At 51.0% G+C, this 26,056-nt stretch overlaps 1 protein-coding gene across 4 annotated transcripts in view; it reads right to left on the reverse strand.

The window, feature by feature from the left end:
• Window positions 1–6,193: 6,193 nt before the first annotated feature.
• TTC31 (tetratricopeptide repeat domain 31) overlaps window positions 6,194–26,056 on the reverse strand; it is a 136,032-nt gene continuing 116,169 nt past the window's right edge. For all 4 annotated transcript variants that reach the window (XM_078678784.1, XM_078678786.1, XM_078678782.1 and 1 more), the window contains exon 18: window positions 6,194–7,117. In XM_078678784.1, the coding sequence (XP_078534910.1) occupies window positions 6,997–7,117 (121 nt within the window). In that variant the 3' untranslated portion in view covers window positions 6,194–6,996. The remainder of the gene's footprint in view (window positions 7,118–26,056) is intronic.

A 26,056-nucleotide genomic window follows, 5' to 3' on the forward strand; every position in this document is an offset into this window, starting at 1 on the left:
CATCCTTGCGTCGAAATCTTTTTTCCGCTGCATGAAGTTCTCCATTTCTGCCTCGAGGCGCCTTCTTTTCTTTTCCATCTCGGCCGCGTGTTCCGCGTCGGATGGTTCCGCCGCTCTCTTCGACGGATGGCTCGTCGCCGTGCCTCTCGGAGTCGAAGTTTTCGACGTCGAACCGGATATCGGGTCTCTGGTCGTCGTCGACAGTTTCGGGTCTTTCTCCCTCGTCGATCGATCCTTTTCGGGGACGATTTTCGACGTCTTCTGCTGATCAGCAGCTCTCGGCGCCGGGGACTCCTTCTCTGAGGATCCGCTGGGCCTGGGAGTAGTCGCGGACGCCGCCTTTTTTGGCGTCGGCGCTTTCGGGGTCTTGCCCTCGATTTTTCGAGACTCAGAGTCTCTCGGGTTCTTGGGGGCCGAAGAGTCTCCTACCTTGTCAGAAGTCTTCGTGTAATCGGTCTCTACGACCGTGTAGCTGTCGTCTTCGGCGGCAGCGTTGTCTTCTTCCTCGGAGGACATCCCCAGCTCGTAGAGCGACGGGGTCGGGGCCTTCCCCTGCAGGGCGGCGTGTGCTACCCTCTGCCTCTCTCTCACACGAAGGGTCTTCGGGGTGAAGGCGGAACAGGCGTTGCAGTCTCCGCTTTCGTGGTCCACCGGTAGGCAAAGGTTGCATACCGGGTGCTGGTCCTTCTGCGCGTACTTGTGGTGGCAGTTACGGCAGAACTTGAACGGCGTGTTGTCCATCCTCGAGCGTCCAGGGCCTCTCTGGTCGCGTGTTCGTCGACGGTCGTCGAAGATCTGGATGGAAAACGCCTTATCTTTGCTTGTCTTTCGTCGGTGAAGTCCCCTGGAGTCTTCAGATGACTTCTCCTCGTCTTTTCTGTATTTTCTTTCTTCTTTCTCCAAAAATGTCTGGAGCCCAAACGGGAACGATCCAGACCCGACCGCGGAAAAAAAGAATCTGAAGATGGCGCCCAAGAGTGGGAGCTTCCGCAGGAAGCATGCCGACGTCACCGGAAATACACCCAAAGGGGGTGTGACGCCGACACCCACCTGGGCAAAGAAAAAAAAAAAAAAAACAAAGAAAAGACTACGAATCCGGACCCAACCACAAGACCGCGGAATAATGCACAGCATAGTGAATCCAGAAAGATTCACGCTGCAAAACCCGAAGCTACTGCGATGGTCCATCTCCCTCCAAGGGATGGACTTCACTGTGGAGCATCGCCCTGGCAACGACCAAGCCAATGCGGATGGCCTGTCCCGGTTCTTCCGCCTCGGCGAGGAGAACCCCCAAGAAGATGGGTGACTCTCCCCTGCCTTCAGCTGGGGGGGGGACGCGTGTTGGACCCGGCCTCATGGCGTGGTCCTACCCCTCCCGCATGGCGGGCCCAGGACGACATCGGCCCTCCATCGAGCCACCTACACGCAACTACCGATGAGAGCAACCACCCTGGCAAACCACGGCTCTCCCCCCTGGAACATGGCGTACCCTGCACGCCCCACCATTGCCGGTCCGGTTACCCCTCCGGATCACCACTACCGGCCCGACTCCAGCGTGGGCCCATCACGTCCCGAGCACGTGGCCTCGCCCGACTCCATCTTGGGCCCACCACGTCCCGAGCACGTGGCCTCGGCCCCGGCCAAGGCCCCAGCGAAGTCCCGACATCGAGGCACCAAGATCCCCCGGGTGGTAGAGTGGCCACTCAACGGATCTGAGAGAAGGGGAGTTTCGATGGCCCTCCAGCCGTCCCCGGATGCCTGGTATCGATCGCCCTCCGGCCTCCCTGGGCGCTGGCTCCACCCCCCTGCTGGGTGTCTGGACACCACCATCCCAGCCCCTCTGACCCCCAGGCGCGAGGGTCCGGACATCAAAGGACTCCAGTCCTATATCTGGGCCAGCCCTGGAGTAGGACGCCAGTTGTATCCTGGAGTCAAGAGCCCTGCTGACGCTGTCGCGGCTGACCCGAGAAGAACTCATTACCCTGAAGCCTGAACCATCTTTGGAGCCTGCTGGCGCTGCCGCGGTCCATCTGAGCTGAACCATCTTTGGAGCCTGCTGGCGCTGCTGCGGTCCATCGTAGCTGAACCATCTTAGGAGCCTGCTGGTGCTGCCGCGGTCCATCTTAGCTGAACCATCTTGGGAGCCTGCTGACGCGGCCCATCTTCGCCGAAACCACCTCGAGGCCTGCTGGCGCTGCCGCGGCCCCCTCTCCGTAAAGACCATCTGTCGAGTTCTGCTGGCGCTGCCGCGACTCGACCCCTCGGAACCCCCCCGGCTCGAGGATTGAGAGCTGTGCGCAGGGTATCCCGTCCTTCACCAGTACCGAGACTGTCCCGGTACCCTGTCCCTTATGCAAGAGACTTTTCAGATCCCTCGATCTGCCTGTACATATCGCTGAAGACAAGCAACCTTTATTCTTGATAAAGCCTAAGAACTTATCCTCTTGTGTGGTGTCCATTTTTAGTGGTGTGGTTACTCTGCTGTACGATCCTAGGAGAGGACCCTCACCCAGGAGGCCTCTCAATAACGCTCGGCTACTTCTAGACGGAGGGGTGGACCTAGGGGTGGTCAGTCAGACATCTTCTGCCTCCCCCGGGATCGCCTTTCTAACACCCTGAGTATCAGTGGTATCGGGGGAAAAGCGTAGGCAAATGTTTTCGACCAGCTTATCCATAGGACATTCCCCAGAGATCGTTCCCCTGGTTGCCTGGATGCGAAGTATCAGCATTTTGCATTCTATTGTGTTGCAAACAGGTCTATCGTCGGTGTTTCCCAACTCCTGAATAGCTTTTGCGTTTCTTGTGCATTGAGCTCCCACTCGTGGGATGCTGAAGTATGTCTGCTGAGACAGTCTGCTTCCACATTGTCCTTCGCTGGTAGGTGTATAGCTAGCAGGTCTATTTTGAGTGGGATGGCCCATCTCCAAATTTCCTGTGCTAGGTTGGATAGTGCGACTGATTGTGTTCCTCCCTGTTTGTTGATGTAGAACATCGTTGTTGTGTTGTCTGTATCAACACTCTCTGGTTGTACAGTTGTTTCGGGAATGCCTTCAGGGCGAGGAACACTGTCTTCAGTTCCAGGTAGTTGATGTGTCTGACCGCATCTGCTGGAGTCCACAGACCCCTTACTTTGAGTTTGTTCATGTGCACTCCCCATCCCATCTGAGATGCACGTGTGGGGATGGTCACCGTTGGGGTTGGTGGTGTTAAAGGCTTCCCTTTTGTTATGTTCTCCCTGTTCCACCACGTAATCTCCTCCTGCACTGCGTGTGTTACAACCAGTAGATCTTCCCAACTTCCTGTAGCTTGTGACCATTGTTGTTGCAGCCATTCCTGGAATGGTCTCATGTGTAGCCGTATATTGGGGACCAGGTGTATGCAGGACGCCATCATCCCCATGATCTTGCTCGCTGTCCTCACTGTCAGAGCTCGTCCCTTCTGGTAGCGGCGTGTCGCCTTCAGCAGGGCCAGTGTTCTCTTGTTGCTGGGGAATACCTTGCGCTTTATGGTGTTGATCTGTGCCCCCAGGAAGATCTTCACTTGCTCTGGTTCCATTGAGGATTTTTCCCAGTGTATGGAGAAACCCAGGTCTGTCAGTGTTTCTGTGACCCGTTCCTTGCATGTCCTGTGTGGACTTGCTTTTATTAGCCAGTCGTCGAGGTAAGGTTATACATGAATCCCTTCCCTGCGCAGGTACGCTGCCACGGCTGCAAGACATTTGGTGAACACCCTTGGTGCGGACTTTAGTCCGAAGGCTAGGGCTGTGAACTGGTAGTGTTCTTTGTTGATGGTAAATCTTAGTAGATGTCTGTGCTGCCTGTTCATGGGAATGTGCAGGTAGGTATCTTTGAGGTCTATGGTGGACATGAAGTCTCTGTCCCTTATCTGAGGAATGACCTCTTGTAGGGATGTCATCTTGAACTTTTGTGTCTTTATGTATTTGTTTAGGAACCTTAGGTCCCTTGTTCCTTTCCCTGAATGGAACTGGTTCGATGGCCTCCTTTCGGAGGAGTCCTTGTGATTTCTCTAGGAGTAGCGCTAGTTCTTTTCCTGAATGCGCCTTCCTTTTTGGTTTTCTGTTTGGTGGTTTCTTTTCCAGTTCTATGCAGTATCCGAACTGTATGATGTTGAGTATCCATTTGTCTGTAGTTATCTTCTTCCACTTCTGGAAGAAGTGTCTTAGCCTGCCTCCTACTGGTGTTACATGTTCGTCGATGTTTGGTCCGTGTAACCCCCTCTTGTTGACTTTATTGTGCCTCACCTCGGAGGGGTCGTGTGGGTGGGCACACTTTGCGTGACGGAGTCATTTTGAGGTGGGTTGTTGGCCCCCTCTTCTTGTTTGCCCTCGTCCATTCGCCCTCCCGCCAAAAAGGACTGGCCCGAGGCTGGTACTGCCAGGTTTGCTTTTGCTGTCCCTGCTGCGATTGATTGTCACCCTGGTGTGCCTGCTGGAAAGTCTGGTGGGACGTTCCCGGCTAATTTCCTCCCCTTCGTTTTATCTCCGTGTCAGGGTACCCCTTCTCATCCCTCTGAATTGTAAGGCCCCCATGGACCTTGCAGTTTCATTTTCTTTCTTGAGCTGGGTGAGTTTCTCATACACCAGTGCCCCGAACAGTGTCTCTCCATTGAAAGGAGTGCTCAGAATGTTGTTCTGTACTTCCGGCTTGAAGCCCGAGATCCAGAGCCAGGCCTGCCTTCTTTCTGTGATTCCTATCATCATAAGTCTGCTGGATGTGTTAGCACCACCCAAGGCCGTTTTCAGGCAAGCATTTGCTATATTTTTCCCTTCCTCCACCAGGTGTGATGCCCTTTGCTGGTATTCATCGGGGAGGTGCTTGAGCAGTTGTCCCATCTCGTCCCAGTGCTGGTACTGGTGTCTGTTCAGTAGGGCATTGGAGTTTGCCACGCGCCAGTGTACCGCTGCATTTCTCTCCATTTCTCATTTCTCTACGCTGCCAACCACCACTGGGTACTAAATGGTCCTTGGCATCTCCTGTCCGGCATTAAATCTGCTTTAATGTTCAGGATTTTATCATGGAAATTGGGTCTTTTGCCTGTTGTACCGTTTGCTAGTTTTATTCATAGCCTTTTGCACAATCCACAATTTGCGAAAGTATCAGGAGTTATAAATAGGTCTACAGAGGCATCCTTCGCTATTTGAATTTCATTACTTAGCTCTTTTTGCTTTCGTAACGCTGTCTTATATCGACTCCACAAGCTTTTTATGGCTCAGTGGTGGTCTTCGGACTTGTACTTGTGCCACTTCTACTGAAACCTTCTCATTTCTCACATCGCCGCAAGTCTGACGTGAAATGGCTATTAAGCTTGGCCATTGTTTTTATTTATATTTTATCAGGGAGCTACTTAGTCAATACAGCTTCTAAGAGCCTTCTTATAATGTGTGATATTTGCGTGCAGCTCACCCGTAACATGCATCGGATGAAACCCATTACCTCAAACTAGCTGCATTAAGATTTTTGAAATTGTGCAATCCAGTCAGTTTGTTGCTACGAGCAGAGTTCTTACTCAGCGAGTTCATCCTAAATAAAACAGAACTATGGTCAGTCCAATCAAGACTTACTATATGAGTGACCTGTGTCAATGGATGCTTTTAATTACCCAACCAACCATGGGACGTTTGTGTTTCATTTTTAGCCAAATTATTAAAGTCTAATTCTTAAAGAGTACACCAAACCTCAGTACCTAGCTTATCTACAGGGTTTGCAAACCTTAAGTTGAAAAATGGTGCAGTTAATGAGCTGCATAAAAAAAACTAATTACATTGTAGTCATCTCTTATGCAATCTTCGGCTGTGTTACGGTGAGCTGTATATTGAGACGTGATGCAATGTATGTAGGGAGAGGTCGTGGAATGCATGGTCTGGGGACTACCCATGCATGCTATGACATCACAGGATTCAGACCTATACTGAGAGTCTGCTGGGGCTGGAGGCGAAGCCTCTAGGCCTCTGAGCTCTTTCCAAGATTAAACTTCTGTCTTTCAACTTTGTCTACCTTCTCGTACAGGCAGGTCACTGCTGGTAGAGAGCATGTAAACATTGCACAATGCAGTCCTCTTTTTGTTGATAGACGATGAATCTTCTGCATCACAGATGTAAATGTCACGGATCTGGCCAAAGCCTTTTCATGGACACAGACTCACTTAAGGTAAAAACGCTCACATAGAAATGGTGTAAATTAAGAACAGTTTATTATTGAAATTTCTGTAATATAAATCGACATTTATTGAAAATGGTTTGCTTCGGTCATAGATAACACAAGGCATTTTACATTGGGAGGAACAAAATTCTTTTCAAATGATAAAAAGAGTACACACAGAACTCCTGGCACGCTGCACACATAGAGAAGTAGTGGGAGGGGCCAGAATGGGAGACAACTGCATGGTGGAGACTTGAGAATACATGTAGGTTAGGTTGAGGCTCCTTCAAATGATCAGAGCTACAGTGTAGGTGGTTGCAAACACCAACAGAGAGCCTGGTGAGACAAACCACCTCTCAACAGAGGCTACAGTCTTGAAAAGAGAGTGTGCATGTCTTACTTAATATACATGCAATTTGTCGCTCGAACTGATTACTCCAAACGGCTTTTCTTGATCTAACTCCCTCCCGTGCATTTCTCCCTCCTTATCTTCCGAATAGCCTCAAACAGGCAAGCACAGAAATTATTTGACAGATTGGAGTGCCACAGGAAACAACCAGCTTTCTTTTATTCCAGAATAAAAGCGGCTTTGCCTACATGAATCAAATATCTGAACTGCAATAATTAAAGTTTAAAAAAATGATTGAGGGATTTTTATGCTAGGTCAACCTAAACAAAACAGAAATCATTCAGCTGTAAACACTCAGTCAAAACCTCCTTTTGATTAGCCAATGAACAAACTGTGCCTGAGAGCGCCCAGGTCTGGCGACACCCACGTGCCACCTCCAAGCAGCTTTTCCTGCTCTCTACTGTAGCGACAAAGGAGTACTACAGGGGGCTACTTGGCATCAACACCTCTGTTCTGGGGCACGTGGCGGAAGTGGCAATTCTCTCCATTGGTGCAGCCAGTGTTGCGCCAAAAGTGACATTCCATCTCTGAGGGGAGTTTCACATACTCGCTAGAGAGAAAAAACAGGCACATTTAGAAAAGGTTGGCCACATTTAGAAAAGGTAGGTCACATTTAGATATGATGGGTCACATTTAGTTAAGGTAGGTCACATTTAGATATGATGGGTCACATTTAGATATGATGGGTCACATTTAGATAAGGTAGGTCACATTTAGATATGATGGGTCACATTTAGATATGATGGGTCACATTTAGATATGATGGGTCACATTTAGATAAGGTAGGTCACATTTAGATATGATGGGTCACATTTAGATATGATGGGTCACATTTAGATATGATGGGTCACATTTAGATAAGGAAGGTCACATTTAGATAAGGTAAGCAGAGCACATGGTATTGAGCGGAGGCAATGGAAACCCACAAGGCTCCCACCTAGCGGCATGTATCTACTAACAATAGAATTAAATGTACGTGCTACTTTATGGTGACAATGTCAAATGAATATGCTACTTACCAGTATGCATCTGTTCTTGGCATGTAGGGCTGCTAACATTCATATCTTAGCATTAGATCGCCGCCTAGTGTTGGGTCCGGATGATCGCACATTGTTGTCCTGGAAGAGTCTTCGAAGTATCCTGAGATAGGTGGCTCCTCCCCTGGACTACAGTGCGCATGGGCATCGGCTCCATCTCCAGATTGTTTTTCGCCATTGTGGCAGAAGATGGAGTGAAAATTGTAAAGGATGTCCATGCTAATAAGTGAATACAATAGTATATCTGCAGCTGCGACAGGCACCGGGTAGGAGGGTGGGCGATATGAATGTTAGCAGCCCTACATGCCAAGAACAGATGCATACTGGTAAGTAGCATATTCAGTTCGAGGCATGTGGGCTGCTAAATTCATATCTTAGCATAGAATACATAGCAGTCCCTCCATCAGCGGCGGTTGCCCGTGCCAGCTGCAGAAACCTGAAAAAGTGTCTTGAGAACAGCCTGTCCTACAGCAGCTTGCTGCTTGGAATGTACATCAACACAGTAGTGTTTTGTAAAGGTATGTGGTGTGCAAGAAGATGGCCGCCGGGCAGGAGCTCCCGTGAAGAGCTCCTGGTGCTGTGGATCCCATACTGGGCTTTATCCATGTTAGCACACCCCAGCTCGCCGGAACGCGAAGCTGAAAAGTAACTGGAGTAAAAGTAACTGGATTCAAGTAACTGGATTGCCCGAGGGGTCCTCTCACGGAGGTTGGAGCCTGAAGCTGCGGGTGCAGAGTCTGAACTGGGGATTGACGACTGAGGAGCCCCCGCGACCTGCCGAAGGACCCGTGCCTCCAGACACCCCATCGCGGCACGGCTGAAGCACCGAGGAGCCTGCTGAGCTGCCGAGTCGGCTCTGAGGACTGTCCCGTGTCCCGCGCTCACACCACCGCAGCAGAGGACTTCAAGTTACAACAGATCACCCCAGCAGCACCGGGGCCAAAGGGGACCGAGCACCGGACCCCTCCCCCCCCTCCCGATCAAAGGCAGAGGCTGGCTGCTCAACACTCGCAGCAACGGAGCACCAGGACGGACGGAGCACCGGACCCCTCCCGATCAAAGGCAGAGGCTGGCTGCTCAACACTCGCAGCAACGGAGCACCAGGACGGACGGAGCACCGGACCCCTCCCCCCCCTCCCGATCAAAGGCAGAGGCTGGCTGCTCAACACTCGCAGCAACGGAGCACCAGGACGGACGGAGCACCGGACCCCTCCCCCCCCTCCCGATCAAAGGCAGAGGCTGGCTGCTCAACACTCGCAGCAACGGAGCACCAGGACGAACACCGGACCCCGCCTCCACACACGAGGTGAAGCAGCGACCCCCCCACCCAGAAGACGCCGGTCGCGCACAGGGACGAGGCCAAGACAACACCCCCCACCCCCCCCCCCCTCTCCCGCCCGCTCCGCAGTGAAGGAACCCCAGCGGACTGGAGGGCTGAGAGGAGCGGGGGACGCCGGCTGGGTAGGCGGATGCAGACACTGGGGAGGCACAGGCTCTAACTTCGAAAAGAAGGTATTTATTGTATGCACATTTTCAGCCCTAATCTGCATTGCACAAGATGGCGGGCGCCTGAAAAACACAAAAAACTAAGGCCATAAATTACCTTCTGTGCCCATGAGGTTCCCTCGGGATGACAGTCTTCCCCACAGGGTGAAATCGAAACTGCTCTCCCTGCTCTCTAAGCATGAAAATAAAAAGAGGACTAATGTCTCTCAAAGCATGAAAATAAAAAGAGGACTAATGTCTCTCAAAGCATGAAAATAAAAAGAGGACTAATGTCTCTTCCCCCTCTGTGGCGGCCATTTTGGTAAAGTAAAGTCTCTCTCTCGGATCACCATCTTGGACTAGTCACTGTTGCTGGGCTATTCAATTTATCACTATCGGAGGTGCATCAAGAACTCACCTTTTTAGGCTAAGCCCAACTACTACCACTACTGTTCTCTGAAATACGGATCTGTGACCTATTGCACTCTGTTGCACACCTACCTGTTTCATCTAATAGACTACCTGCAGCTGCATTCGGCTCTACAAGTATTACACTCACTGTATATTATCTTTAGGTTTACCTGTTATCATAACTACTCCCCAATTGGGCACTGCTCTACTCTGCACAATCTCCCCTTTTATGACTGCACATATGCCTGGCGTTTCACTAGTGTATTTTCTGCCTGCTAGTGCCATCTCTGATCCTGATAACCTGTTGTGTGTGCATGTGCAGCGTGCTCCGGCATATTACTAGTGTTCGCCAACTCCTGCGCTATACTGCCACCATACCAACATGGAGCTCAGCGGCAAACACACATATAAAATTAACTACCCTCCCGTGCTCACCAAAAAAGCTACTAAACGCTTTAAACACAACTTCCTTAGGTCCCACCCAGAGACACCTACTTCTCATCGGCCAATGGACCCTTGAGCACCGACATCATTTTCCACACCACACGCAGAGCGCAATGGAAAAAAGTGTTCCTCACCCTATTCACCGTCTCCACCTCCAGGAAATCCGCACATGGCCTAACACTCTCCATTACATCGTCCCAACTCCTCCCAGGCAGAACCACCATCACTATATACAACAACGGGATTGTCTTAATTCAAGCGACAGACAGGAACCTGGAACTACTTGACAACATGTTCCCCTCTCTCAAAGAGCACCTTTCCAATCCTCGGACTTACACGCATATCACCCCCTGTCCTACCTCTCCTAACGTCACAGCTCCCACCCTGAACTCTCCTAACCCAGTTCAGCAGCAAGAAGACACGCACCGCACCTTCACACCCTGCTCCTCAATCAATCACCTGCCTGTCTCAGCTTCCCCTCCCCGCCCCTCATACACAGACATAGACCTGGTCCCTCCACACACCATTCGCTTTCCCAGCCCCCCTACTAACCTGCGTACCTCCGCTCAGCTTCCTGTCTCCTCCCCCACACTCTGCACTCCCGTACCTTCCCCCGCACATGTTTTCTCAGAGCACCCCTCCTCCCCCAATGGCACCCCTCACAACATGACTCTCCCTCCGACTTCCTCCCCCCCCACACTTAGCACTCCCGCCACACCTAGACTGCATCCCTCCTTCAACCTCCCACCCCCCTCGCTCACTCCTCAATATTCCACCTCCTCCCCCACAACAGCCAGCCATCACATCGCCCCCTTATTCCCTTCCCCCCCCAGCACGGATGCGCTTCCCAATAACACCTATCCTCTCGTTAACGCCCCCAACACCCACATCAGCTCCGCCTCTCCACTCGGACTGCCCCCTGTCAACATTACCGCCGGTTCAGCGCCAGTACCCTCCCCCAACTCCGCGCCCATCATCACCTTGGACATTATTATGTCCACCCTCCTCCAATTGAAAGAAGAATTTCATTCCATTAAAGAGTTGCTCTTCACACACCCCATCAGACACCTGCCCCCCATCACCACCCCTACCATACCTAACACCACGTCCCTCTCACCTCCTACTCGCCCTACCACACAACACTCCACACACCGGACCTCTATCCCCCCTCGCAATACCAACAGTCGCAATAACAATTGCAATACCAACAATCGCAATAACAATTGCATTCTCATTACTACCAAGCGCAATACTCCCCCTTCTTCTACACCTAACAACACCTCCTCCACACCTCCTACTCGCCTCATCACACATCGTTCCCCACATTGGACTTCTACCCCCTCTTGCAATACCACCAATCGCCCCAGACGCACCACCAACACGATCTCTGACCTTGACGTACACACCCTTCTCCACTCTTACGACCCGGCTCCCCAAAAGCCACTAGCTACCAACAACATGTCCATCCCTACGATTATATCTAACCACCTCAGACATCAAAAGGATAACAACAGAGGCGCTGTCCCCAACAACCTCACTAATGTACCCCTCGTTTTGGAATCATCCTCCACCCTTTGCACCCCTAGCCTTAAATGCATACTGCTCAACTGCAGATCGGCCCAAAGACATTCCACGCAGGTCGCTGACCTCATCATGTCCCTGGAACTGGACCTAGCCATTCTGACTGAAACATGGCTGTCTGATTCCTCTACACCTATACTGGATATCCTAGTCCCTCCTAACTACTGTATCATTAGACTTGACAGGGACAAAAAGATAGGTGGTGGAATTGCCTGCATCTACAGAAGCAACCTCTCAGTCTCCAAAGTGGCCGTCTCCTCACTTACTTCCTGTGAATACCTATGCCTTGATATCATCAGCGAAAGCAAACCGGTATGCTCACTACACATTATATACCACCCACCTGGGGACAATTTCTCCTTCGTCCAACAACTCATGGATACAATTACAGCCAACTCAGGACGGCAGCACACCCAAATTTTCCTTGGCGACTACAATCTCCACTGGAATGACAGCAGTGACGCAGTGGTAAACAGCCTCAAAAGCTTTCTAAACGCACTTGATCTCAACCAAATATGCAACAGCCCGACCCATAAGAGAGGTTCTACCCTTGACCTTATCATCTCCAAAGAGGGCGCTATTCAACTGGAGTCAATCCAACCCTGTGACTGGTCAGACCATCATATTGTCTCCTTCCTCATCAAGGAAAAAAACAGACTTAACTCAGTTCAACACACTAAGCACAAAGTGTGGAAAAGAGACCTGAGGAAACTCAACCCAAACTCCCTACCACCCAACAGTGGCAATAGGCTACTTCCCCCTCCCGGCGTTACAGACGTTCAACTTCTGACTGACCACTATCTAAATACTATGTCCACAATAATCGATGAGGTGGCGCCCATGCAACTAAAAAGAGTCTCGTCCAAGAAGACTTCCAACCCATGGTATGACGGAAGCCTCAATGAGGATAGACGGGCGATGCGAATGGCAGAGCGCACCTGGAGGTCAGCCCCCTCTGCAGTGCACCTAAAAAGTCTAAAGAAACAGAGAAACGCCTACTTCAGGAAAATAAAACGCTCAAAAAGAGACTTCTTCAGCCTCCAGCTCGCCCAAGCTAAAAACCGTCCTAGAAAACTGTTTGAGTTAGTCAGAACACAATCCAAAGAGCAACCCCAGACAATCAGGGCCATGGACGTTACTCCTTCCTGCGAAGACTTCTCTGCCTTCTTTATCCAAAAAACTGAGAGAATAAGAAGCGATCTCCTCAATGACGCTATCCTGTACTCCAACCCCCGACACACAGCAGTGCCTCAACCTAAGAACAATGCTACTTGGTCATCCTTTGACACTTACTCCGTAGAAGAAATTGGCAGACTGCTCAGCGCCCTGAAACCTTCCAATCACCTCTCTGACCCCCTTCCTGCTAACGCTGTAAAAGACTTTTCCCCCTGGCTTCTCCCACTCTGGTCTAAGATTATCAATAGCTCTCTTCAACAAGGATCCATCCCCAACGCCCTCAAAGTAGGGCAAGTCACACCGCTACTAAAAAAAACAACAGCAGACCCCACTGATCTAAACAATTACCGACCTATTACAAACATCCCCACTCTCGCTAAACTGTTGGAAAAATGTGTACAACTACAATTGACTAAACACATAGATAAGTTTGACCTCCTAAACGCTCATCAGTCAGGCTTCCGAGCAGGGCACAGTACTGAAACTGCCATGACTCACATAGTGGACGATGCCCTCCAAATCCTAGACCAAAACGATACCTGCCTCCTCATCCTTCTGGATCTCTCCTCAGCATTCGATACAGTTAAACATGAGAACTTACTCGAACTGTTAAACACAAGGATGGGCATATCTGGGACTGTTCTAAAGTGGTTCACCTCATTTCTACACAACCGGACACAAAGAATCAAAAGCAACAACCTGCTGTCCTCTCCGGTACCTGTATCGCTAGGCGTCCCTCAAGGATCCTCCCTCTCCCCAACACTGTTCAACCTAGTTATGGAACCTCTCACTACGTTGTTACAGGCTTCTAATGTGCACTTTCACATGTATGCCGACGACACCCAACTTTATCTCAAAATACAATCTCCCAAGGACATCATGCTGCTGAACACCACGATCAGAAACACCCAATCCTGGCTTGCTGAGAATCACCTCAAACTCAATGCTCTGAAGACCGAGTTCCTCCTGATCTCACCTCCCGCTAAAATATCCACGGCTCAAACATGGCTTAAGCAATTAACGGCTCTAAATGTACAGCCCATCGTAGTAGACTCAGCAAAATCTTTAGGCATAACACTTGACACCAATCTCAACATGCAGCAGCACATCAGCAAGGCAACCAAAGGAGCGAACTTCCAAATCAATACCCTGAGAAAACTTAAACCTTTCCTTCCTGCCAAAGACTTCCAAACTGCAGTTCAATCTATAGTCATCCCGCACATAGAATACGGGAGCAACGCCCTCTGCGGGCTCCCCCTAACTACAACGGCACCCCTACGAGCGTCCCTTAACGCCGCAGCGAGACTAGTCACAGGCTCAAAAAAACACTCGCATATCTCCCCGGACTTTAAATCACTGAACTGGCTACCTTTTGAAGCCAGAATTCAACTGAAAATTGCATGCATGACACACAAGGCTGTGCATCTGAATTCACCCGCCTACCTCACTCAAAAGTTGACAATTTCGGGTGGCTCCCGAACTACTAGGAGCACAAACAATCTTTTGCTGAAACCTCGAAGATTTCGGAAGGAAAAAACGTATAAACGTTCCTTTTCAGGAATGGCACCCAGGATCTGGAACTCACTCCCTCCTGAAACAAGACTCATCTCCTCCAATACAATCTTTAAGAAAGAAGTTAAAGCGATCCTCATGGCAAAATACACATGACCTATTACTCCGTATCACTCATAAATCTGCTCTGTAAGGCCTGTCCGACCTTGGCCTATTGTACCACCCGTATTATCGAATTACGTAATTGTATACGCTCACTCTTTGTATTTTGTTATAATGCTCGTTGCACCTGGTTGATTATGTATATTGTTATAGTGTTGACGCACCTGGTTGACTTTGCACACTTTACCCTCTCCACCTCAACGATCTTTACATCCCTTCTACTGTCGCACCTGTGGGACTATACATCCTGCACACACCCACCTCAACTTGGCCCACCTTTAAACTCTAAATACTCTAAACACGCTTAAGCAAGTATATGCTCCTTGGTATCGCACTTTATGCTATTGACGCAATTGTTTGTCTACTCTCAGTGTACCTACACTACCACACCTGTAACCTACCTCATGTCCTTTGACCTACCTATGTAACTAGCACCTTGTACCTAACTACCTCATATATTACTTTGTATATACGCTTTATTACTTTGTATTTCTACTTTGTATTTTTACTTGTAAAGCGCTCTGATATCTGCAAAGATCTTGTTCGCGCTGTATAAAACTCTCAAAATAAAAAAAAATAAAAAAATAAATAAAATAAACCCACGTGGCTGCTCTGCAAATGTCTTCTAAAGGAATGTTCCCCAGGAAAGCCATAGATGCCCCCAGTTTGCATGTGGAGTGCGCCCTTGGGGGTATCGTTAAAGTGCGCTTGGCCTTTTGATAACATATCTGGATGCACTTAACAATCCACCTGGCTATTCCTGCTTTGGAAATAGGGTTGCCTTTGTGTTGTGGTGCGAAGGCAACAAAAAGTTGTTTTGTCTTTCTAAAGGGTTGTGTCCTGTCTATGTAGTACATCAACGCTCTCCGTACATCTAAGGTATGGAGCATTCTTTCCGCTACAGTTTGTGGGTTTTGAAAGAATGCCGGCAAGTCAATAGTTTGGTTGAGATGAAACTGTGACACCACCTTCGGAAGGAATTTGGGGTTAGTGCGTAGCACTACCCTATTTGGATGAATTTGAATGAATGGCTCTTGGATTGTGAGCGCTTGTAGCTCACTAACACGCCTTAAAGACGTAATCGCTATAAGGAAAGCTACTTTCCACGTGAGGAACTGGAGTTCACACGAGTGCAGTGGCTCAAATGGTGGTCCCATCAGTCTGGTGAGGACCACATTGAGGTTCCACACCGGAGCTGGCGGTGTTCTTGGGGGAATGACTCGTTTCAGACCTTCAAGGAAGGCCTTAATGGCAGGCACCCTGAAGACAGAGAGATGCTGCCTGTTTTGAAGATAAGCCGCTATGGCGGATAGATGTATCCGAATGGAAGTGTACGCTAGATTGCACTTGTAAAGATGCAGCAGATAGCAAATGATGTTATGGATAGAAGCATCTAGCGGGTCGATGTCATTGGCAGTACAGTAAATGACAAAACGCTTCCATTTTGCAGCATAGCATGCTCTGGTAGTTGGCTTCCTTGCCTCCTTGATGATGTCCATGCATTCCGGAGGTAGGTTAAGGTATCCAAACTCTAGGACTTCAGGAGCCAGATCGCCAGGTTGAGCTGTTGCGGATCTGGATGCTGAATTTCTCCATGGTTCTGCGTTAAAAGACTGGGCGTGAGGCGCAGTCTTTGATGCGGCACCACTGAGAGTTCGAGGAACGTGGTGTACCATGCTTGGCGCGCCCACGTTGGAGCAACTAGGATGAGAGTCATCGCGTGCTGCTTTAGCTTTCTTGCGACCAGCGGTATCAGAGGGGCTGGCGGAAAAGCGTACGCAAATTTGCCTGACCAGTTCATCCATATCGCATTCCCCTGCGACTGTGGGTGAGGGAACCTGGCGGCAAAGTGTTGGCATTTTGCGTTTTCTTTTGTGGCAAACAGGTCTATCTCTGGATGACCCCACTGCTGGAAGTACGGGTGGAGGACAGATGGGTGTATCTCCCACTCGTGCATTTGATGGCTGTACCTGCTGAGCAGATCCGCCATCTGATTGTCCTTTCCCGGGAGGTGTTCTGCCATGAGGAAAATGTTCCTCTGAATGGCCCACTTCCACATGCTCTGAGCCAGATGAGACAGCTGTGGCGAGTGGGTGCCTCCCTGCTTTTGAATGTAGTACATCGCGGTCATGTTGTCCGTCCGGACTAACACTACCTTGTTGCACAGATGTACAATGAAGGACTTGATTGCCATGAAGATTGCCATCAGTTCCAGATAGTTGATGTGCATCTTCTGTTGCTGCGTCGTTCATAGTCCCTGCACTGTGTAAGTGAGCAGATGAGCTCCCCATCCCTGGAGAGATGCGTCCGTTGTCAGGATAATCTGCGGCACTGGCTCTTGGAACAGTCGGCCCTTGCAAAGGTTGTGTGGAGTCCACCAATGCAGAGAGTTGTATGCCCGACTGGTAACCAACACTAGGTCTGTCAATTGCCCCTGAGCCTGTGTCCACTGATTCGCTAAGCACTCCTGGAGCGGGCGCATATGTAACCGTGCGTGAGGGACTATGAAGATGCAGGATGCCATCATGCCTATCAACTGCATGAACACTCTCGCTGGAAGCGAGTGTTGTGGTCTGAACTTCTGGATTAGAGACTGCATGCTGTCTATCCTGACTTGGTTTGGTTGAGCTATGGCCGTCAGGGTATTGATCGTCGCACCTAGAAACTGCCGGACATGTGCCGGCTGAAGATGCGACTTTGGGTAGTTCAGCGAGAAGCCCAGATTGTGAAGGAGGTGAATGGTAGTCGACATGTCCGCGGCGCACTGTTGTTCCGACTTGGCTTGAACGAGCCAGTCGTCTAGGTAGGGGTAGACATGGATGTTCTGCCTCCTGAGGTGCGCGGCTACTGTCGCCAGACACTTGGTAAATACCCTTGGGGCTGTGGTGACTCCGAAGGGTAGGACTTTGAACTGGTAATGCTTGCCTTGAATAGTGAACCTGAGGTATTTTCTGTGGGACGGGTGTAGTGGAATGTGGAAATAAGCATCCTTGAGATCTAAGGTTGCTAAGAAGTCTTTTTGGTTTAGCAAGGGAAGAATCTGTTGCAATGTAAGCATATGGAAGTGTTCTGATAGTATGTACAGGTTGAGGGGACGTAGATCTAGAATGGGTCTGAGAGATCCGTCCTTCTTTGGAATAAGGAAGTACAGGGAATATACCCCTGTGCCTTCCTCTCCCACCGGCACGAGCTCGATTGCGCCTTTTTGCAGCATCACCACTACTTCCTGCTGCAATAAGTGCAAGTGCTCTGCGGACATAGGCCTTTGCCTTGGCGGGATGTTGGGTGGAGTGGATTTCAACTCTAGGCAATAACCGTACTGAACTAGTTGTCGCACCCACCTGTCTGTGGTGATGTTTCTCCAGACGGGCAGGAACTGCTGCAGTCTCCCCCCGACAGGTGTTAAGTGGTCGGGGGGCAGTGACAGAGAGTCACTGTTTGCTTGGGATAGAGGAGCGGGAGCTGTTGTTTCCTCTGCCGCGACCTCTGTTGCTGTTATTTCTGTAGCCTCCCTTGTTCTGTTTTGTGAACGAGGATTGTGCTCCACCTTTTGAGAATTGAGATTGTTGACCCATTTGTCCTCTGGTGACTCCACGTGCACCTGAGCGACGAAAATTGCTGCCACGAAACTGTTGTGACTGTAGGGCCCCCATGCACTTAGTAGTTTCTGAGTCCTTTTTTATCTTTGAGGGTGGTGTCAACATCTGGACCAAACAGTCGATCAGGATTGCCTGGCTGATTAAGGATGGTTGTCTGAATATCAGGTTTAAACCCTGATATGCGGAGCCAAGCCTGTCGTCTGAGCATGACGCTAGTGTTGATCGCCCTAGCTGCTGTGTCTGCGGCGTCAAGTGCACACTTGATGGCTGCGTTGGAGATCAATTTTCCTTCCTCAATAAGCAGTTTTGTGGCCTCTTGAAACTGCGGAGGCAGGTGTTGTACAATCTGCTCTAGGGTGTCATAATGCGCCCTATCGTAACGTGCTAAGAGTGCTTGTGTATTAGAAATACGCCAAAAGTTTGCAGCCTGTGCAGCTACTCTTTTGCCCCCTGCCTCTAGCACTTTGGACTCTTTATCTGGGGGAGGAGCTTCACCCGTTGTTTGGGAGTTGGCCCTTTTGCGGGCATTGGCGACCACCAGGGAGTCCAGCGGCAACTGTCCCCGAATGTATGCAGGGTCTGCAGGTGCTGGTCTGTACTTTTTTTCAATACGTGGATTGACCACTCTCGCCCTGGTAGGTTCTTTAAAGATGTCCGCAGCATGTTTGAGGACCCCCTTGAGCATAGGCAGTGTCTTTACAGTCCTCTCCGAGACTGAAAAGGTGTCAAAGAGAAAGTCTTCTTCAACCGGGTCAGCATGCATGTCTACGTCATGATTAGCAGCTGCCCTCTCGATGAGTGCATGAAAACCTGCAGAATCCTCTGTTGGGGATGCACGTGCACTGAAAGGTTGTGGGTCTTGCCCCACAGTCTGGGTGCCTTGGTCACCAATGTCATCATATGCATCTGGATGTGCATCTGGTTCATTGATGGGGAAGGTGTATTGGTCCTCTTCATCATATCCCTCACCTTCAGATTGTTCTGGTGAGGGAGTAGGGCTTCTTCTTGGAGGAGGCTGGATAGGCTCAATGAGGTTAGAAGCGTCCTGAGGAACCCTTTTTTTCTTTAGTGGGATGACATAGGAGTCCAGAGGCTCTGAAGTGATCCTCCTTTTGTATAGGGTTAATTTGCCTGTGTTGGCGTCGATGAAGTGCTCAGAATCATCTTCTCATTCGAGTTCTCGACCTGAAGGTGCTCCCGTCGTAGAAGAATCCGGCTTCTTTGGCGTCGATTTCGTGGAAAAGGCCTTCGGAGCCTCTTTCGGCGGCAGAAGGAAGAGAAGCTTACTTTTAGTCTTTGCCGGAGCGTCCTTCGACGTTTGAGGCGACGGCAACGGAGCCGACGTAGCAGCGGCCTTGTCCCTGATTCTCTGTAGCGAAGCGGCGATGGGGGACGCTTCACTCACAGTGGCTTTGGGCGCTGACGAGGATGTCTTGACCTTCCCCTCGGATCCGACGTCATGGTGGCCTTTCTTAGGTTTGGACGCCGATGCAGTTGTCGCTGACCCAGAGTCCTTGGATCGATGCGCAGATGTGCCAGCTGTCGATCCGTGCGCCTGTGTCGGATCCGTGTCCACTACGCGACCGACTAACTGAGTCCCAGGCGTAACCGGAGCCGTGCCGCTGGCCTTGGCGTGCTTAGACGGTGTCGTCGCGGTTGATCCGTGCCGACCACCCTTTTTAGAGGATCCCTCCTCTGGCGCCGATTTTGTCCCTGTGGGATCGACAGACTTCTTCGACTTCTGCGGACCGGAGGTCGACGGAGCCGATGCGGCGGCGGGTGCAGTAGTTTTATGTGGGCCGGTCGCCATTTTAGGGACGCTCGAGTCCATAAGTTTCGGTTTCGTTTTCGGTTCGGCCATTTTAGGTGTAGTCGACACCGTAGGTTTCGGTTTCGGTTTCGATCCTGCCTGCTCAGCAAGTATGTTCGTGGCCGGGCCTGATGGCGGGGCCGTGGCTTGCGGCACGGGGTCTTGGGTAAGGCCAAGTGGCGATCCCGTGACCCGATCGTGATCTTCGAAACCTTCGGGGCATAGCTCGTCCCCTGAGCTATCTGCCGCGGCCCCATAAATCTCTTCGACGTCCCCTACCTCGTCGACGTATTCAAGGCCTTGACCCACGACTCCGTCGTCGTCCACCGGATCCGCCTCGACCTCCGTTTCGGGTGGGGATATCTGGAGATGATGACCCTGTACATCTTCTTCTTGGTCGCCGAAGATGTTTTCTGGATCCGGGGCCGCTTGTCTGGCCTCCAGGCGCACCGCGCGCCGGAGCTTGAGAGTCTTCTTAGACCGGAATTGAGCGCAAGCCTTGCACTTGCCGTCGTCATGGTCCGGTGAAAGGCATTTGTTACACACCGGGTGCAGGTCTATATGTGGGTACTTAGACCCACAGAGCGGACAGTACTTAAACGGACTCCGCTCCATGCTGGAAAGTTATGGTCGTGTTGCGATGAGAAGGCCTCGACGTCCGAAGAGTGAAAAACTCCGCTGAATCCGACTCCAAGAGTTGGAAGAACTCGAGACCGTGCGCAAACAATACCGACGCTACAAAATATGAGGCCTTTTGGCCTTAAAAAGTGAGTTTTACTCGGGTCCGACAGAGAGAAGTCGAGACCGCATCCGAACCCAATGGCGGAAAAAAACAATCTGGAGATGGAGCCGATGCCCATGCGCACTGTAGTCCAGGGGAGGAGCCACCTATCTCAGGATACTTCGAAGACTCTTCCAGGACAACAATGTGCGATCATCCGGACCCAACACTAGGCGGCGATCTAATGCTAAGATATGAATTTAGCAGCCCACATGCCTCGAACTCCCATTTACATTCGTTAAAATAGGAATGAGATTCATACTGAAAAACTGTGGACTACAAGGAAAATGCTACTTACCCGTTACAATTGATTCACAGGCTCTAGTGTTGTAGATTCACATGCTTTCCCCAAATGGTTTCTTTGATGATACCTTTTCCTAAAAGCCCAGATGCCAGAACACAGGCTACGCCTTAGATTGTGAATCTCGCTGCTCCATCAGTGCCCTAAAAGTACTCCGCTTTAATTCGTTAATGTACCTCGAATTACATCAAACAAGCCAACCTGTTTTGATCAGGGCTGCTGTTAGAAAGGCGATCCCGGGGGAGGCAGAAGATGTCTGACTGACCACCCCTATGTCCACCCCTCCATCTAGAAGTAGCCGAGCGTTGTCGAGAGGCCTCCTGGGTGAGGGTCCTCTCCTAGGATCGTACAGCAGAGTAACCACACCACTACAAATAGACACCACACAAGAGGATAAGTTCTTAGGCTTTATCAAGAATAAAGGTTGCTTGTCTCCAGCGATATGTACAGGCAGATCGAGGGATCTGAAAAGTCTCGTAAACAAGGGACAGGGTAGCGGGACAGTCTCGGTACTGGTGAAGGATGGGATACCCTGCGCACAGCTCTCAATCCTCGAGCCGGGGGGTTCCGAGGGGTCGAGTCGCGGCAGCGCTAGCAGGACTCAACAGTTGGTCTCTACGGAGAGGGGGCCGCGGCAGCGCCAGCAGGCCTCGAGGTGGTTTCGGCGAAGATGGACCGCGGCAGCGCCAGCAGGCTCCAAAGATGGTTCAGCTAAGATGGACCGCGGCAGCGCCAGCAGGCTCCAAGGATGGTTCAGCTAGGATGGACCGCGGCAGCGCCAGCAGGCTCCAAAGATGGTTCAGCTAAGATGGACCGCGGCAGCGCCAGCAGGCTCCAAGGATGGGTTCAGGCTTCAGGGTAATGAGTTCTTCTCGGGTCAGCCGCGACAGCGTCAGCAGGGCTCTTGACTCCAGGATACAACTGGCGTCCTACTCCAGGTCTGGCCCAGATATAGGACTGGAGTCCTTTGATGTCCGGACCCTCGCGCCTGGGGGTCAGAGGGGCCGGGATGGTGGTGTCCAGACACCCAGCAGGGGGGTGGAGCCAGCGCCCAGGGAGGCCGGAGGGCGATCGATACCAGGCATCCGGGGACGGCTGGAGGGCCATCGAAACTCCCCTCCTCTTGGATCCGTTGAGTGGCCACTCTACCACCCGGGGGGATCTTGGTGCCTCGATGTCGGGGCTTCGCTGGGGCCTTGGCCGGGGCCGAGGCCACGGGCTCGGGACGTGATGGGCCCAAGATGGAGTCGGGCGAGGCCACGTGCTCGGGACGTGATGGGCCCAAGCTGGAGTCGGGCTTGGAGTGTGATCCGGAGGGGTAGCCGGACCGGCAGTGGTGGGGCGTGCAGGGTACGCCATGTTCCAGGGGGGAGAGCCGTGGTTTGCTAGGGTGGTTGCTTCTTGTCGGTAGTTCGTGTCGGGTCGTGCCCAGGGGGTGACCGTGGCTCGATGGAGGGCCGATGTCGTCCTGGGCCCGCCATGCGGGAGGGGTAGGACCACGCCAGGAGGCCGGGTCCAACAGCTGCCAAGTTTTCAACTGGCTTATGTCTGACATTGCCATATTGTAACTGTGCTTACTTGCGATATAAACACTTCTTTTGCAACAACAAAAAACTACATGACTACAGTTTAATGGATTTTTCTAATAAATCATGGCCAAACCGGCTTACAAACATACAGAGGAGATTGTAATAAAAAAAAAGCATAAATAACTGCAACACCGCAACTTGCAGTCAGTCCCATATATTCCTTCCGCACATCGCATACCCCCAGTAGATCCCACAATCAAGTTAAGCATTAGACACACATCCCAGTCTCTCTTGTTGTGGTGCCACAGTTGTGTATTTTGTCATCCAGCTAGGAATCGAGAGAGCGAACAGGAGGTAGGACTATACCCCCTATAACCATCCCATCTTTGCCACATTTTTGGGTGTTTTTTTTTGGGGGGGGGGGGGGCGGGGGGCTGCCCCTGGCCTGACACACCACTACTTCAAGGCTCATACTATGGTCCATCCCCCTCTTCCAGGTCCCGATTGAAGTTGGAGTGTCCACTTTCCACATTTTAGCTACATCTCTTTTCGCCAACGTATGTCAGGATCTGACTTTGCGCCTACCTGACTTTGAGCAGCAAACACTACATCCCCCATGATGCTTAGCTCCAGAACTACAATTCCCATGATTCCTAGCGGCGCAGCGTTATAGCGCGCCTTGGACAGGACGCGGGTGTACTTGATTCTTTCCGCATTTCCCGCGGAAGCTCTGGCGGTTCTCTGGCTTGTCCTGCTGAGATTCGGGAAGAATCCCTGACGGTGATTCCAACGTCCTGGTACAGTACCGCGCCATTTCCCTGTGGCGCTCTTGGCATTTGTAGCGTGTGAGCCCTGCTCACAGAAGTCAGACTTAGCCTTATCTGGGGCGTTTGTTTTGAAGCAGAAACTGTGGAGACAGTGAGTGGCTACTCACATATCTTTTGTTTACTGTGGGTTCTTCGATCTCGTCTAGTGGCGGAATGTAGAGGGGGGCTTTCCTTCACATTGCCGACACGAAAACATTGTTATATGGTTTGCACTGATTGTTGTGGAATACAGGTACCAAAGCGGAGGGCAGTAGTGCGGTAACTACACCTTGCCGTGTTTGGGGTACTGACTATTTTGTGTGGAAAGCTTACTAGTACCAAAGCGGAGGGTGGTGGTGCAGGAACTACGCCTTGCCGTGTTTGGGGTGACTAACTATTTTGTGTTAAAGACCTATATGTACCAAAGCGGAGGGTGGTGGTGCAGTAACTACGCCTTACCGCGTTTGGAGTACAGCCAATTGATATCAGGACCTTATCAGGATCTGTGGATGATGGAATCCACTTCTCAGGTCTGCTGTGACCTAGGATATTGATTGGAGCGGGTGGTTATTCCCCTTGGGGTAGGTTTCCTCCATCATCGATGTATGTCCCTATAACGGTATTTTATGCACACATACTAATGCTGGCATTCCTGTTGTACAGGGAAGGAGAGAAGAAGGAGTAGAGGTTGGCTGGACGTGCAAAGGGCAGCAACAGGCAGGTGGCTTTAGACTATTGTTTCAGTGAGAATTGAAAGAGAGTAGGGCTTTGTTACTTGTATTTAACCTGTGTACTTTTCTTTTCACAGCTTCCCTTTCCCAGCTGCTCCCTTCCTTTCCTTTCTCGGGTTTTTCCCCTTTTAGGGGTTTTTTCCCTCACCGTATCACTTGAACACCCTGTGCATTACTAATCAGGGTGTTTGGGAGGTCCGGAGGTGGAGCTTTATCACATCACAACGATCCTGCGGAGTGCAGACCTTGACAACGTAAGCCCTAGCAACAGCAACTGCCTTTTATACCAATTCCCTCCTCTGCCCTCTGTGCTATGGACAAGAATTCACTTGGGGTCAAAAAGGAACTTCCCAGGAAAGGACCTCCCTGACGCAGGATGTAAATGTAAATGTAAATGTAAATGTAGTTGAGCTTATATAGCGCACAGCTACCCGCAGTGGGTTTCCCGGCGCTTGCTTAGGGAACCCGTCCTGGTATTCCCCTGTGAGATATCAGGGTATCCACAAGGTGAAAGTCAGGCATCCCGCCGCGAGGGGCCGTTGTGGAGATTAAGCAAGCTATTGCCCAGAGTCGCAGAGTGTGAACCCGAGAGTCGAGGAGGCACCGGGGCGAGAATTATCGAGTCCGTGGAATTTTTAGCCCAAGACCCGCCGAGGCGGGGAATTGAACCCTGGTCCAGGACCGATCTCAGCTTCCGGGTCTGCTGCCTCTAACCCCTGAGCCACACTTCTAATACCCCACCAAGAAGAAGTTGATGCTACACAGTTCCAGACTGTATGGAGGCATGCACCCTCACCCGCCCACAGCAGAGGCACACAGGGGAACCAATCACACCCTTGCGCCAGAGGCAGCGCTGTGTAAATGAGGCTCTGTGTAGGTATTTTAGTTGTATCAAGCAGAGTCGGGGAGCTTCCAGAGCCTCCATCCTGACATCATCTAGTTTGTCGATGTCCGCCTTCCATGCCGCCCTTAATGCTGGCAGTGTGGTGGAACTGTTTGTGTTCGGGGACTGATATATTTTCGTGATATTTTGGGTGCCCAAGGCTCCCATCACGAGTTTGCCCTCAATGGGCCAAACTCTGGCAGCTCCTGGAGGTCCCTGAGATAAGGGGACATGGCGCGCTGAAACTCCATATATTGATAGAATTGGCTACGGTGCATTAAATAGTCACTTTGCATCTCTTGAAAGGATTTTCACACAATACCTCACATAACATCTCCTTGAGTGGATATTCCTATGGTATCCCATTTCTGGAAGCCACCCAAAAGGGCCACTTGAAGGATAGTGCTAGGCCACAAAAGAGTCCACTGTGTCAGTCTCCCCACTACCCGATCCACCGGAGGGAGCGTCTCCAGGTATCGATGACCGCCTGGGTTGCCAAAGGAAGAAGCCCCACCCTCCTCCCACTATAGAGGTAGTCAAGTACGGAGGTATCATCCATCTCCCCGACTCATACGCGGGCTCCTCCTGGGGGCCATAACACCAGTCGTTGATAATCAGTAGATGGGAGACGGCATAATGCAAACATACATCTGCGGCTGCAATACGTGCTGCCCCTCACCCACGCAAGGACCCGCTCAGGACCGCAGGACCTGTCTAAAGCATGATGTGGAATAGTATATGGGTAGTTTTGAAACCGGTATAGTAATCGGGGTAGGGAGACCATTTTAAAAATCGCCGATCTACCCAAGGACAGCAGCAACAAGGACCAGGCCCTTTCCTCCTCTTTGATGCGAGACAGCACCGAGGCTACATTATGGGTCCATGACAAGTCAGAGTCTGGAGAGAGCCTCCCCTCCCCACCCAACCCCTCCTTCCCGGTGGCCAGCATCAACCCCGACACCCACTCCAAGTCGCCAGCTCCACCTCCAACAGGAAACATCACAGACTTTGCAGCGTTCATGTAGGTCTTGCCAGAGATCGGCATGATCTGCAAAATGCGGAGTCCTGAGGCCACCAGGCTTGAGGAAGAATAGGACATCGTCCGTAGAGAGGGCTATTTGTGGCGGACAGAACGGTATAAGGCAAGCGCATATACAAATGGAATCTGGAGCCCAGGTTCACATGCTTAGAAGGACAAACAGCTACTCCCAGTTGGCTGAATCGAAAGCTTTATCTACATC

This window comes from Lissotriton helveticus, chromosome 2_2, assembly GCF_964261635.1.
Source record: "Lissotriton helveticus chromosome 2_2, aLisHel1.1, whole genome shotgun sequence".
Taxonomy (NCBI): domain Eukaryota; kingdom Metazoa; phylum Chordata; class Amphibia; order Caudata; family Salamandridae; genus Lissotriton; species Lissotriton helveticus.